At 38.3% G+C, this 15,459-nt stretch overlaps 1 protein-coding gene across 2 annotated transcripts; it reads left to right on the top strand.

Annotated features, from left to right (window-relative positions):
• Positions 1-568: 568 nt before the first annotated feature.
• LOC109070632 (delta-like protein D) lies at positions 569-5,795 on the top strand. Of its 2 annotated transcripts, XM_019087167.2 has the most exons (11): positions 572-1,201; positions 1,318-1,614; positions 2,002-2,062; positions 2,151-2,408; positions 3,029-3,089; positions 3,191-3,321; positions 3,429-3,598; positions 3,687-3,903; positions 4,000-4,789; positions 4,879-4,984; positions 5,075-5,795. In XM_019087167.2, exons 1-11 carry the CDS (start codon positions 1,154-1,156, stop codon positions 5,078-5,080), a joined length of 2,145 nt encoding a protein of 714 aa, XP_018942712.2. In that variant the 5' UTR covers positions 572-1,153; the 3' UTR covers positions 5,081-5,795. The 2 variants fall into 2 exon arrangements, with proteins under 2 accessions (XP_018942711.2, XP_018942712.2); XM_019087166.2 differs by lacking the exon at positions 5,075-5,795 and having other exon boundaries at positions 569-1,201; positions 4,879-4,993.
• The last annotated feature ends 9,664 nt before the right edge of the window (positions 5,796-15,459 follow it).

The following is a 15,459-nucleotide window of genomic DNA, read 5'->3' as shown; positions in this document are numbered from 1 at the left end:
TACACACACATATAATCACGCGACAGTTATCTAAAATAGTGAATGAAAATAATAATTGTTTGTTATTCTATTTTGCTTCTTGTTATTTCCTTCATGTTTACAACATTTCATTTGGCCTCCTATTTTTATTATTAGCACATTTTACAGGAACATATATTTTAAAAATGGCAAATATGTTTGTGTAAACATTATTAGCACCCCAAAAAACCTCTCAGATGTAAGCTGCACGTTTTAATGACTAGCATACAACAATAGACAAATCCAGATTTCAGTGTGTAGTCATGCTGCAATGAAAAGCCCAGGGGGAAAAATACTGCACTTTTGTCCCGTTTTCAGGAACGCGACATTCCTGCAATGTGTGATGCAATTTGTGGTTTAATGTCAGAGTGGGATGTACAGGATTCTCAAGGTTGCTTATTTTCCAGTATGTAAATTAGATTCTCTCTCTCTCTCTCTCTCTCTCTCTCTCTCTCTCTCTCTCTCTCTCTCTCTCCCAGTGGCAAAGAGTTGCACATTTTACAGCTCAGTGACCATTTGCCGATTTTTTTCTTTCTTGGGGGGTTGGGGGTGGTGTAGATTGAAAAGTGTCCCTTTGTGACATCCAGAGCCAGATTGGGGAGTAGCTCATTTGCATCTCATTACCCTAGCAGAAGCTGCCTGTATATAACCGGCTGCAGGAGGACTGGGACATTGAAGACGCACAATCCAGTCAGTCTCTCACATGGAAACAAGAGCACGGGAGGCAAGTTTGGATCATTTCCACGCCATTTGTATAAACGGAAAATAAGCGATACACGCATAGATAACCGTGCGCCTGGGTTTTCGGCGTTTTTTTCGGCTTCCTAAACAATCCGCAAGTGGACTGCAAACTTTTGACAACTTGGAGTAATCTTCTTCTGAGGGAATTTTACTGTTCATCCCCCTTATGCGCATCGGGGTTTCCTCTTTATATTCGTATTTGGGATTTAATTGCTTTTTTATTATTATTTTTTTCCCCGAGGGACTTTGATGGGCTTGCATGAGCAGATAAAGTGAAAACAGAGCATCAACCAGAGCTGCCTCCCACTGAGGAGTCTCAATGATTTATTGAGACACAGTCTCATACAACAGCGCGGCCCGTGGAAGCTCAACAACAGTTCAGATCCTCTCCACCATGGGACGACTTATGATAGCTGCTCTGCTTTGTGTCATGATAAGCCAGGTAATTCAAGTCAGCGTCTGTTTTAATGTATGTGAGCAATGATCTCACAATAGATGTCTGCCTTATGGTGGCAACTTTTAGTAGGCTAAATGAATCCAATTTCAATTTCTTTCCAGGGGTTCTCTTCTGGGGTTTTCGAGTTGAAGTTGCAGGAGTTTCTGAACAAGAAAGGGTTGACAGGCAACGCAAACTGCTGTAAAGGATCCGCGTCAGGGACTCAGCAGTGCGAATGCAAAACCTTTTTTAGGATTTGCCTGAAACACTACCAAGCCAATGTATCTCCAGATCCTCCATGCACCTACGGTGGCGCAGTTACACCAGTGCTCGGATCAAACTCCTTCCAAGTTCCCGAGAGCTTTCCTGACAGCTCCTTCACCAACCCCATCCACTTCCCATTTGGGTTCACATGGCCGGTGAGCAGATAATGTTTTACTTTTATACATTATACTTTATATTTGGATAAACGTGTAAGTTTTACCGTGGTTTATAGCATGTTTAACATATAAAAACCCACAATAATGACTCATAAGCACTCAGGATGTGGGTATTTAGCGGTGTTGGTGGGGTGGGAGAAGTCACATCCCCTGGGTTGATATATAATTGTCAACTCAGTGTGAAATTCCGAAACCTTTCATTTTACTGCAATAAGTAAGTGTGAAATCGGAGAAATGAGGCTCGAGTCCCCAGTGCGATCACACCTCCAGCCATTCACATCTCCCGTTATATGTAAAACAGCGGGGAGGTGTGGAGGAATGCGCTCCTGCTTATCCAATATTAACACGTCCTTTTTTACGTTTCAGGGAACTTTTTCGCTGATAATCGAAGCGTTGCACACCGATTCCAACGACGATCTGTCCACAGGTAAGGAGAAAATGCACTGAATGGGAAATAACCGTTTAAGTCATCACCGTGCAGCAAGGAGATAACGCTGAAATTAAAACGTCCACAGAAAACCAAGAGCGACTCATCAGTCGTATGACCACGCAGAGGCACCTAACAGTGGGCGAGGAATGGTCCCAGGATCTACAGGTTGGTGGGAGGACAGAGCTGAAGTACTCCTACAGATTCGTTTGTGATGAGCACTACTACGGCGAGGGCTGCTCGGTCTTCTGCCGCCCCCGCGACGACACTTTCGGCCACTTCACCTGCGGAGAGCGCGGAGAAATTATCTGCAACTCCGGATGGAAAGGACAATACTGCACAGAATGTAAGTACAAATGATATACAGCATTACTTTGCCTGCATTTGAAAAGCGTTAGTGCGCATGTTTCGGTATTTCGCGAGAAAAACAACAACAACAAACTTCGTCGCTATGGTTGCAACAGGCGTTTGTGTGATTCAAATGAGGGACGTTGGCCAAATAATGGCACGCGTGCCATAGATTAAATGTGACGCCTGATTGGTTACTTGGCAGAGCGCTCGGCGCTGATTGGCTCAGAGCAGTGAGGTATTGTTGGAAGGGGCAGCTGCAGAGTGAAGGTAGACAATAGAGCAGCTGTCCTGCACTGGCACCATGTACACCAGCTGTCCACCCTTATCTGCGCCGGCTCTGGGTCGTTATGGGGAGGGGGTTGGATGAACAGAGTGAAAAAGGGGACTTCTGACCCACAGTTAGGGGAAAAAGGGGGCTTTTGTTTGGGAAGCTTTTGTATGAGTGCAACTGTGTTAACCAGAGTGTCCTTCCAATGGTAGTGAGAAGAACATTTTTTTTTGTTACCCTCAAAGTACGGGTGAGCAGCTTGGTAAAACCAGGCTGTGAATGTACTAGAATAGAAATGGTGTCAGAAAGGAACTGGTATTAATATTTTTTTTTTTTTTTTTTTATAGCAATCTGTCTTCCGGGATGTGATGAAGACCATGGATTTTGCGACAAACCTGGTGAATGCAAGTAAGTTTAATGAAGATTTTCAGTTCTTCTGTGTTTAACACTCACTTTTCATCTCAACGGAAGTTAACAACATACTAACAGGTCCTCTGTGGTGTTTTTAGATGCAGAGTGGGATTTAGTGGGAAGTACTGTGACGACTGCATCCGCTATCCGGGCTGCTTGCATGGCACCTGCCAACAGCCATGGCAATGCAACTGCCAAGAGGGTTGGGGAGGCCTCTTCTGTAACCAAGGTGAGCCTTTGACACCGTAAACTAAGTAGTTGATCAAGTTGACAGAGTTGTCCATTGACACTAGACGCAGCAGGAGACTAACCGACATGTTTTATTTTGTGTTGCAGATCTCAATTACTGCACACATCACAAACCCTGCCAGAATGGGGCCACTTGCACCAACACGGGCCAGGGAAGCTACACCTGCTCATGCAGACCTGGCTTCACTGGGGACAGCTGTGAGATTGAGGTCAACGAATGCTCTGGCAGCCCGTGCAGAAATGGAGGCAGTTGCACTGTGAGTTGCAGCAGATGTATTTCATTCTCTGTTTATGAGTTTTGTTCAGTGTCCTAACTTCTGTTCAATCCTTCCTTGGATTTCAAAGGATCTCGAAAACACCTACAGCTGCACGTGTCCTCCTGGTTTCTATGGAAGAAACTGCGAGCTGAGCGCCTCGACTTGCGCCGATGGCCCCTGCTTCAACGGTGGACACTGCGGTGACAACTCTGAAGGAGGATACTTCTGTCAGTGCCCTGCGGGCTATGATGGGTTCAACTGTGAAAAGAAGATTGATCACTGCAGCTCCAACCCTTGCTCAAACGGTACTTTGAATGCTCCCATTCTAACGCCTCAAATGCTCACTGTGGGTTGTTTGAATCAGTTGTCTCATGCCTTCTGTCTTACTACTTCTTCTCCAGGAGCTCAGTGTCTAGATCTCGTGGACTCATATCTCTGTCAGTGTCCTGAGGGTTTCACTGGAGCGCATTGTGAAGACAACATCAACGAGTGCGCCAACTATCCCTGCCAGAATGGTGGCACGTGCCAAGACGGACTCAACGACTACACCTGCACCTGCTCCCCTGGATACACCGGCAAGAACTGCACCTCTGCGGTCAACAAGTGCGTCCACAACCCGTGCCACAACGGTGCCACTTGTCACGAGAGGGATGGCCGCTATGTGTGTGCTTGCATCCCGGGTTACGGAGGACGTAACTGTCAGTTCTTGCTCCCAGAGAACCCACAGGGAGCCGACAAAAGCTACTCTTACGATGAGGATGATGGAGTCTTTCCTTGGACGGCGGTTTGCGCTGGGATTATATTAGTGCTTTTAGTCCTGATCGGCGGCGCCGTCTTGGTTGTCTACATCCGTCTTAAGCTGCAGCAGAGGAGCCAGCAGATCGATAGCCCTAGTGAAATCGAAACCATGAATAACCTGACCAACAACTGCAGCCGAGACAAGGACTTGTCCGTAAGCGTCATCGGATCCACGCAAGTGAAGAACATCAACAAGAAAGTGGACTTTCAGAGCGACGCCACAGGCGGGGAAAAAAACGGATTCAAATCTCGTTACTCGCTAGTGGATTACAATCTTGTTCATGAGCTGAAGCAGGAGGACTTGGGAAAAGAGGACTCTGAGAAGAGCGAAGCAACAAAATGTGAGGCTCTCGATTCCGACTCAGAGGAGAAACACAGAAATCATTTAAAAAGGTAAACATTGTTGCGTGTGGATTTCGGCTACTAAAGATTGCCCGTAGGCTTTGTTGCGCAGTACTAAAGTTGCTTCTTTTTATTTTCAGCGATTCTTCAGAGAGGCAACGTACAGAATCTTTGTGCAAAGACACAAAGTACCAGTCAGTCTTTGTTTTATCAGAGGAGAAGGATGAATGTATTATTGCAACCGAGGTAAGTTGAGAAACTTTTGCTTGCAGTCTTGAGAAGTTAGTCTGCAAATCTTGATTTCTGAATGCTAAATTTATGTTGTTCTATTTCCAGGTGTAACACCACAACGGAGCTGTAGCTCGTCTCGTTCTACAGGAGGTTTTACTCCAGTAATGCTGCTCAAACCAGAGGGAAGGTTTCCTTCATGTGACTGCTGCTGTGAAACTTATGTTGAAGGTGATAATCAGAATGAGCTGGTTCTCAACTGAAGTAAACACAGTGACTGCAGGAAAGGACGTTGGGCCATACTGGCTCGGACTCTCAAAGTTTGTTTCCCAGGAACGTGCCAGATGGACTCGCTGCACTTCCTGTAGGGACGGTTTTACCTCATTGCACTATGATGGGTTGTATTTTTAATGTATTTAACACACAATTGAATCGGATACTGTGTATGCATATGCACTGACTGCAGTGTGTATCTGGAAGTTCTCTGATCATTACATAGATCAGAAGAGGAAAAACACTGCCATCAGTTATGTTTGTGACTGATTTGTTTTTTGTAAGCTTGTATTTCTTTAATTTAAGCCTTATTTGTGATCGACGTGTTTGTGGTTTCTTTTTGCGCGTGTGTGAAGTTTGATGTAATTTAAAATCTGTTTCATTTTGCAAATTTGTCTATTGTAAATAAGGCACTTCGGGTCGATGTGACTGTTTTCTAATGTAAATGTATTTAAACATGCTGTCAAAATGTACAGGAATTGTTTTTATGACCGTTGCCCATGAAACAAAAAAATCACCTTAATATTTTTCCAAATAAATCCTGTATGAAATATCACGAAACTGGTCAGATATTACTGAGTTGAACTGTTCGCCATCTTTGAGTCATTCATCTCCAGATTTATGTGACGAAATTATTATGTTTTTCCTTTCTACCTCACTAAGTGAGACAAAGACACACCCGGTATCACAAATTACAGCCTTGATCTTGATGGCAGGATATTTTTGGAATTCAAGAGCTCTTTGACCAAAACATCAAAACCACTTTTTGCAAATGGTTTGGTCAAATGTTTTCTGTCAAAGCTGTAGCCATGCTCATTATGTGAATTACATAGAGCAAACGGAGAACAGGAGAACTCCCTTAACATCCTAATGTGAATTAAATATGCAGTCCTTTCGATTTTACAATTCAGAACAATCTGCAATCCAAACTAGATAGTTAAGGATGCCATTAGGTTTGTTTTGTTTGAGCAGACAACTGAATAGCATTATGAAGTCATTCTACTGGTGATATGACATTTCATCTAATATATGTATAGTATTTAAGAAATTGCAATTCTAGAGTATAAGAACATACATTATGCCATGCTTTTTTTAAAAAAAGAGACAACATCATCAGCCAACCATTTATGTACAGAACAAATCTTAGACACTCTAGCAACTGTCAACTCACACTATGCTGCTATTTTTATTTCATAGATCATTTACCTCAATTCTGACTTTGTATGTAAATGATGTATGTGTTTGTGAAATTTTGGTATATAGCAGCCAGGTTAAGCATGTAAGTGTTGGTATACAGTGGTCTAAAAGTTCGATAATGATTGCTTGAGTTGTTTCAAATTGTAAAAAGTAATTCATTACTATCTTACTGTGTCTGATATTTCCTTTACATCAATAACTGTAAAAGTTAGAAGTGACTTGAGCTCTGTAGAATTTGTCGAGTCTTTGGCTGTGGGTTCAGGGAGGATACATTGAAAATGATTCGCTGGTATTACCCAACTGTTGGACAGTTGCTTTCACATACCACGCTAAGCTTTTAACTTAACTTTTTTCACTCGCACAATAGGATTTCGCTGAGTTGGAAAAAATCAGGAGACAGGCCTAAAGCAGCTCTTTTGTTTCTTCATTCAGTGTAGGCCTGACACACTGCTCAGTACCCAGCAGCAAATATCTTCTATCAGATCTTTTTCAGTTTTCAACAGTGTTTGGTGTGTTATTCATTAGCAAAATCCGTATGCTATAATCTTGTTTAAAAACAAACAAGCAGTCTCATCAGGCTCATGGTGGAAAGGTTTAAGTATGATTACAAGTTGCAAATTGTGCAATACATTATACTAAAAAATGCAGTAAGCTCTAGTGTATATCTTTTTATTCCTATATGATCCAATGGCAAAAGACAAAATCCATGATAGCATTTCTATGACTTTCCAAAAAGATGAAAGAAATATTGAGAGAATGATTACAGTCAGAATCAGAGATGTCAAAGAAAGATGTCAAATTTGCTGTCATCCCCGTTGCATTAGATACACTCATGTAGCAGTGAATTTTCACTTTTTGTTCATTTATTTCTTGGCATGTTTTTCTGTTTCTGGCTATATATTATATTATAGCGTTTCCATGTGCTGTTTAACCACAGACGCTTTGTTCTGTTCTGGTTATTATGTCTTTTATATGCAGGACGCTACCATGACGGCACAAGACGTTTCATGGTGAAGTACATTAACATGACAAGAGAAGAATTTCAGCTGAGCTTGGCTGTTTAAGTGTTTCCACTTCACGGGCAGATCTCGTCACAGATTATAGCTTCTCTTTCTGTCGTATAATCACTGTCTTTCTTCTTTGTTCTGGGAAGCGATGAATGATAGTAGTGTACGATATGCCTCGCAATCAGCCTGTATGTGCAACCTTACTTCTGCTTGGCGTAGTCCCTATAAAGCTATTTTCTGCTGCCAGTCCCTTCAATGGCAAGTTAAATTTTGACAGATTGCGGTGAGAGGGGAACACGAGCATATGTAAAAGGATTTGGCCACAGCGATGACCCAACCTTTGTTCAGGCGTAGTGGTCACCTGTCAGTCCTCACAATGCAGAGCCGCCCCCTTTCAACTCTTGCAACCTGGGCCCTTAGATCTCATTTGCTTTGGTAGAGAAGCGATTCATCCTGCAACAAAAAAATTTTTGAACAAAAAAACTTCAACAAACCACAACAAATAACAAAAAAAAAAAAAGAAATCAGTGGGTGGAAGAGCCACTGTTGGTACACAGAATGTCAGTAAAATGGACCAACTTTCATCCTCTTCTATCAAAGCTATTCACTTTTGCTTTTGTGGGCTCCCATACTTAAACAGAAACTGCTTTAAAAAGCGTGTTTATCATGAGAGTTTTACCAGGTTAAAGAAAAAAGAAAAAAGATTTCTTTATTAAATAATCACATGGAGATTTTTAGATAATCTAGCAAATTAAATATTTCACAGACAAAATGCAGAAGATAATAAATTTTATAATATTATTATAATATATTATAATAATAATAAATTTATTATAATAATAAATAAATAATTCAACCAGAGTAAAAACATTATAAAACAGGTAATAATTTTTAAATACAGCTAAATTCTGATTGGTTAAATCACATTTGAATCACATTATCAAATGAGACAGTATATTCCAAGGGAAAAAAAAGTATGTCATAAAATGTGGATTTTACAGTCAGGTGGATGAAGGCGAGCAGTTGAAGTGTAAGAGGGACTGCTGATAAGAAAGCTGATTTATTGAATATATTGAATGCTCACTTGTAGTGTATTTCACATCTTAAAATTACATATATATATATTTTTAAAACTGTACTTGCAAATATTAGAATATTAATTAAATAAAAAGCCACTTAGGTGTACCTGAAGAGAGTACACTTTCTTAACACACTTAAGTGCTGTTTTAAGTGCATTTTGTAATAATAATTTCAAATGAAAAGTTTTACTGTAAAGTACATTTTAATAACCTTTTGTCATGCTTTAAAGAAGTACACTTTTCTGATATGTTGTACTTGATAAAATGTTTGACTGTTGTGCGTCATTCAATAATACATTTAAAATGAATATATTTACAATTTCTAATTCTATTTTAAATATCACCTTTATGAATATATGATTACATATATATTTAAAAAATGCACAAGAAACGTTTCAATAGAAATTACATTATTTAGTTTGTGTAGTTTTGCATGTAAGTATATTTTAGTTTACGTTACGTTAAATGTTTAGCATTTGACAGCACACTTGTAATTTTATAATTACAATAAAAGAAATTATGAAATCACACATAAAGAAGTACTTAAGTCCTACTTTAAGTGGGTCAAAAAGCACTCTAATGTTCAGCTAACAGCATTTGATATACATTTTGAATTATAATACACTTAGTTTTAATTGCATTTATCATACACTGTCTGAAACATGTCCAAAAACACTACATTCAGTTTGTGCTTAAGTATATTCTTTTAAATTATATTATTTCTGAAATATAGTACACTTTTGAAAAGTATGCTAAAATGTACTTTTCTTTTTCAATCAAAAGTGTAGATAATTATGAAGATAAACTTTATTTATTTATTTATTTATTTTTTTTTACCTGGAATGTGCAATGAAAAGTAAATAGCCTGAATATGATTTAATGTTTATTTAATACAAGTTCCTTATCAAGACATATATTTTAAGATTTATACTGACAAATTTCTCCCATTGAATGGTAGACTCTATTCTGTCATATGGCATATATATGTCACCTTTATTTGTATAGCGCTTTATACAATGCTACAAAAGAGCACAGTCAACTAATGAAAGTTCAGAAAATGTAAATATTCTTCAGTACATGTGTCGAAATCACTCCAAGCTAGAAAATCTTCAGGAATGTGTTCACTTCAAGTATGTGGCGGTCCCATTGATGACATCTGACCACAACATCTGACTTATCCATTGACACACGTTTATCCAAATGGACTTTTTCAAATGTCAGGTATTTATGGAGTTCAAACTGGCTTTGGGTGTTTGTGCAGGCCACACAATGTGTTAGAATTTGAAAGTTTGATGAAAGGATTTATTTATCTTAAACTCTACCCAGGTAGGTTTAGAGGACACTTCCTGACCTTCTCCATTCTGTCCCAAAAGTGCCCCTTGACATTGCCCAGGAGAGACCACCCAGCCAGGAGAAGACCCTGGAGATCATCAATCACTCTCACTCTCCACCAGGGACCGAAAGACCTCTTGACTGATGTGAACCCTGTTCCAAAATAAAGCCACTGATCACAGCTGAAGAAGAAAGCAGCCGCATGCCTCACAAGCTAATTCACTTCTTGAAGACAGAGACTTTCTGATAATTACAAAACATAAATAAATATATACATCACTGGCCAAAGATGTGAAATAATTAAACAGTTTTTGATGTTTTTCTGCTCATCAGCCATGTGTGTATTTGATAAAATTACAGCAAATCAGTTACATTGTGAAACAATATTACAATTTAAAATATCATTAAATTATATTATAAAATATAATGTATTTCTGTGAGTCAAAGCTGAATTTTCAGCATCATTACTCCAGTCTTCAGTGTCATGTGATCCTTCAGAAATCATTCTAATATGATGATTTAATGCTCAAGAAACATGATTTTTCTTATAATTATATATATGTATGTATATGGGTAAATAAAACAAATATTAATATATTAATATAATAATAAACAAAATTAAAAATGTAATTAAAAAGAGAAAGTAATGCAAAATATTTCTGATAATAATAAGAACTATTAAACATACTTGTGCACCAATAACAACTGATAACTGAATCAGCATGTTAGAGTGATTTCTGAAGGACTTTGACTCACAGGAATACATTTTAAAGGATTACATTTAAAATATATATTTAAAAAGAAATCAGTTATTCTAAATTGTAACAATATTACACAATATTCATTTTTATTTTATTATTATTTATTTTTTTACAGTGTTTTTGATCAAATAAATGCAGCCTTGGTGTGAGCATAAGAGACTTCATTCAAAAACATAAAAAAATAATTAATTATTCAACATTTTTGACTTGTAGTGAGTAAGTAAGGTAGGTAAGCAAGCAAGCAAATAAATACAGCAATAAATACTCTTATTCATTTATATTTTTAATTCTTGGGATAAAATTTGTCGTTCAAGAATACCTTCACAAGGTCAAAAGAGGGTTAGGGTTAGGGAAAAGAGGGACCAGCATTCATGAAGTTTATTATTAGCAAAGTTTATTATTAACATCTGTTGTGTCTTCACATGTAGTCCTGTGGTGACTGGGGAATTGTGGAAGATAAAGGTCAAAGTGCCTTTTAGCCCCTGTGCTCCTCTCTGTGTCTCCTGGAAGTGTCATCATAGAGCAAATATACTCAATGCAGATGCAGAGACATGAACCAATAATAATAATAATAACAATGTGTAGCCCAGGCATCACAGTTCAGTTCACATGCATTTCAACACATTCAAACATTATTTGACTGCATTGCAGTAGCTCTATTCTTGCTGCTCATTACTAAATCTCTATTAAAAATAGTTATATTATGCATGATATTGAAAAACAGATTGGCTGTCTATGATAAGAAGCTCACTTCTGACAGTTGCTGTGTGGCAACAGGTCTGCAGGCATGGCAATAACTTCCTCTGCATCGTGGGAACTGCCTGTAGAAGACAATGATTGAATTGACAATGGTGCATACAAAGGCCACCTTTGGGAGAAACCATATCCCATGGCATGCTGGGAAAGAGGAGCAATAGCAGCAGATGTTGTGAAGACTATAAGCGACAGATGCCTCTAAAGCTAGCATTCAGCCCGTCCGAGTGGAGCACATATCCCAAGTCCAGCGTAAAAAACAATTAGAGCAGGGGGCGAATGAAACACGCACACAAATAATAGCAGAGGAGTTTTTGCTATAAACGACAGACAGCAGTAAATTGTGCTTCTATCTATCTATCTATCTATCTATCTATCTATCTATCTATCTATCTATCTATCTATCTATCTATCTATCTATCTATCTATCTATCTATCTATCTATCTATCTATCTATCTATACGTTCATGCATCTTTATTTCTATTATATTCTAGAGCCTGTATTGTGCAATATTTAATGTTTTGACTGTTCTTGAGTCCCATGTGTGTTGGGTTATAATGTTTTTGTTCTTTTTGAGGAGCTGTGAGAGTATAGAGCAACAATCTTTGTTATCATAACCCTCTAAAATTGAATCAAAACTGAATGACAAAAAACACATGTCACTGATTCAAAATCAGAACCAAAGAATGATAGCTACTGGCTAAACAAAGCTGATATATATTAAACAGGAAGAGATAAACTGACACTGTCTAATCCCAGGTCATGTTCAATTGGCCCTGGTGACATCTCTATTGGCAAGATTTTCATGGATCAAGAAATAAATACAGCCGAAGCCACCTAATAATGACATTAGTGCCTTTAAGAAGAGCACTTCAATGAGTCCACCAGTGCAGAAGATATAAATATGCATATGCCATATGCATTCTTCCATAAAGAGCTCAAAGGCCATGCAGAAAAGATTAGGAGACACCAACAAATGCAAATTAAGAGCATGTGAAATGTAGTTGTCACAGAGAGTTAATAGCTATTTATTCTTTATGGCTGTTATGTGTTGAGGTTAGGCCTGTGTGAACCAAACTCGGGAGTCATAAGCAGCTGCTGGTCTTGAATATGAAGATCCATCAGTGACCTGTGAAGGTCACGGCATAATGACTTCAAGAGACTTCAATCGAAGTATAACTCCCAAAACTCAACCGGTGGCATCCAAGTGTCACGGAAACACAGAGAGTCCACTGTACGACTCAAAAACTTTGGCTTATCAGCACCAAATAAGTGTCAATCCATACGTGGCTTGTGATTGGCTGTTGAGAAGGGAGTAGCGGTGCACAACTCTTTTGAGGCGGCATCAAGAATGATATGTGGGAATGGACAAGTGGACTGACGCCTGATTAATGACCACAAGCTCTGAATGCTCTGCTTTCTTCACATGATAATTATTTCCAATGCCAGATGGGGAAAGTTGAGGTTTGTAACTTTCAGAACAATGAATGACAATTCTTTAGAGCGAGGGACAAAGGAGGGAAGCCGGCTAACAGGCTCTTGCACAACACTTGGATGGAATGGGTGGAAGCTTTGTGTTTACAGAAAATGGCCATATAGCAACATATTGCTGTGATCCTCTTTACACAGTCTTTGTTTCAATTCTTTTTGTGCTTATGAATAAATATTTGAGTGGACTGAAGCCATAACACGAGGATGATGGGTTTGGATGGTGACTCTTGGCCACAAAGCATCAACCAAACTCAAGTTTAGACAAAAAGAATACATATAAAGTGTTGTTTTTAGAAGTTGGCGTCTTGTTACTTGTTGCTGTCTAACCAGGGCAGTAAAACAAGCACAATGTTCATATAAATAAAGATTTCAAATGTATCCTACATGAACGAGACAATCCCATAATGCATTGCAACATGGTAATTGAAAAAAATCCATCCAAAACAGTGAACAAAACAAAAAGTTTAATTAAAAATATACTTTTATAAACGTCACAATAATAATAACAATAATAATAATAATAATAATAATATTAATAATAATAATAATAATAATAATATACACTACCATTTAAAAGTTTGAGGTTGGTAAGATTTTTGTATGTTTATGTGTTCAAACACAGGGTGCATTTATTTAATAAAATATACAGTAAAAACAGCAACATTGTGAAATATAATAATTAAAAATAACTGTTTTCTATTTTAATGTATTTCAAATTTTAAATTTATTCCTGTTATTCCAGTCTTCACTGTCAGTTGATCTTTCAAATATGCTTATTTGGTGCTTAGGAAACATTATTATTGTAATTTTTATTATTATTATTATCAATGTTGAAACCATTTTTTGCTGCTTAATATTTGTGGGATTCTTTGATTTATTTAAAATACTAATAATAATATTAAAATGTTTTTTACTGTCACTGTTGATCGATTAAATGCACCCTTGCAGAATAAAAGTATTAATTTATTTAAAAAAACTATCCTGTCGGTGCCAGTAGCCTCGGTTAGTGCGCCGACATACAGTGCAACTGCGATCACGGCGACCCAAGTTCGAATCCTGGTTCGTGGTCCTTTGCTGAGAAAAAAATTAAAAATTGTACTGACTCCAAACCTTTGAACAATGCTTGATTCTAATTGGTAAATCACGACATTCAGAGGTCTATATAAAATATGTATTAATTTTATTAATAAAATATGTATTTTACTAATAAAAGAAGTACTGGTTAATGCCGTTAGCTCAGCAACATGCTAACACCAAACTCTATTGAAATCAGTTGAGTAAAGTCTCTTGTGAGTTTCTGCCTGTGTGTATTGTTTCAGTTCTGTCACTTACAAGGTTATATTTCAGTTAACTAGTTCACCCAAAAAATCCAAATTCTCTCATTATTTACACCCCGTCAAGTTGTTCCAAACCTGTATGAGTTTCTTTCTTCCATCGGACACAAATGAAGAATCTGAAGAATGTTGGTAACCAAACAGTTTATGGTAGCTATTGACTTCCATATTATGGAGAAAGAAAAAAAAAATACCATGGAAGTCAATGGCTACCAGCAACTGTTTGGAAGAAAGAAACTCATACAGGTTTGGAACAACCTGAGGATGAGTAAATGGTTACAGAATTTTTAGGTGAATTTTTGGGGTGAACTATTCTTTTAAGATACTCCCTCACATGATGGGAGTTGACTGAGTCAGCTCACAGGCATTTCCTCTTGGTCTCCAGGTATCTCATCTGCTCATCCTGTGTGTATGTGTTAGAATGTTACTAGCGAAAGAGCAAGCCGAGACCTTTGGCTCCAGACTGCCTCCTCCTCAGTCCGGGCCGCAGGTCTACAGGCTGCTGCAGCACTACAGCGAACAGATGGTGAGCACCGCCCTATAATGGGATGACTAGCATTGCACCGTCCCTGCCCTGGTAACTGCTGGCCTGTGCTGGCATTTTCTCATCCTCAACCCCCTCCTCACAGTGATGGCAGCTCTGAGCTCTCGCACTCCTCAAATATGTAAATAAGCAGACAGAGAAGGCCTGCTTTCATCTAAATATGAATAGAATGAGAGGTGGCCGCTCACTGGGAGACTGAAGAGCACAAGGGGGCCAGGGCCCAATCTCTACTCCTCCCTACAGACTTCATTGTGACAACATAGACTTAGACTAGACAGAGTCAAACACATTAAAACAATGTCGTGTATTTACAGTCGTTCCCCAAAAGTTTTATTTCTGCATATTTAGCATAATTGTAGTGTTGTCAGGAAACCAAATGCCTAACATATGCTGCTTGCATTATGACTTCATAATACAGGGCAGATATTACACAATGACACAGTCAATGCATCCAAGACAAGAAAGAGATAAAAACACACGCAGTGACATATTTGCCAAACTGCATATCTGACAGTTTAAATCTGCTTTTAACAATCAGATAAATTCCAGCTAACTAAATAATCTGGATATCTCAATCATTTAAATAAAATCTTAGTCTTATTGTATCTGAAAAAAAAAAGATCAATAAGTCATGGCAACATGTCCCCCCCCCCATTACTTTAATGCATCAAAATAATTTTACCAATTTCAACTTGATTTTGTAAGTTTACATGAGATTCAA

This window comes from Cyprinus carpio, chromosome A13 (assembly GCF_018340385.1).
Source record: "Cyprinus carpio isolate SPL01 chromosome A13, ASM1834038v1, whole genome shotgun sequence".
NCBI classification, from domain to species: Eukaryota; Metazoa; Chordata; class Actinopteri; order Cypriniformes; family Cyprinidae; genus Cyprinus; species Cyprinus carpio.
This window is presented reverse-complemented; position numbering and strand designations above follow the sequence as displayed.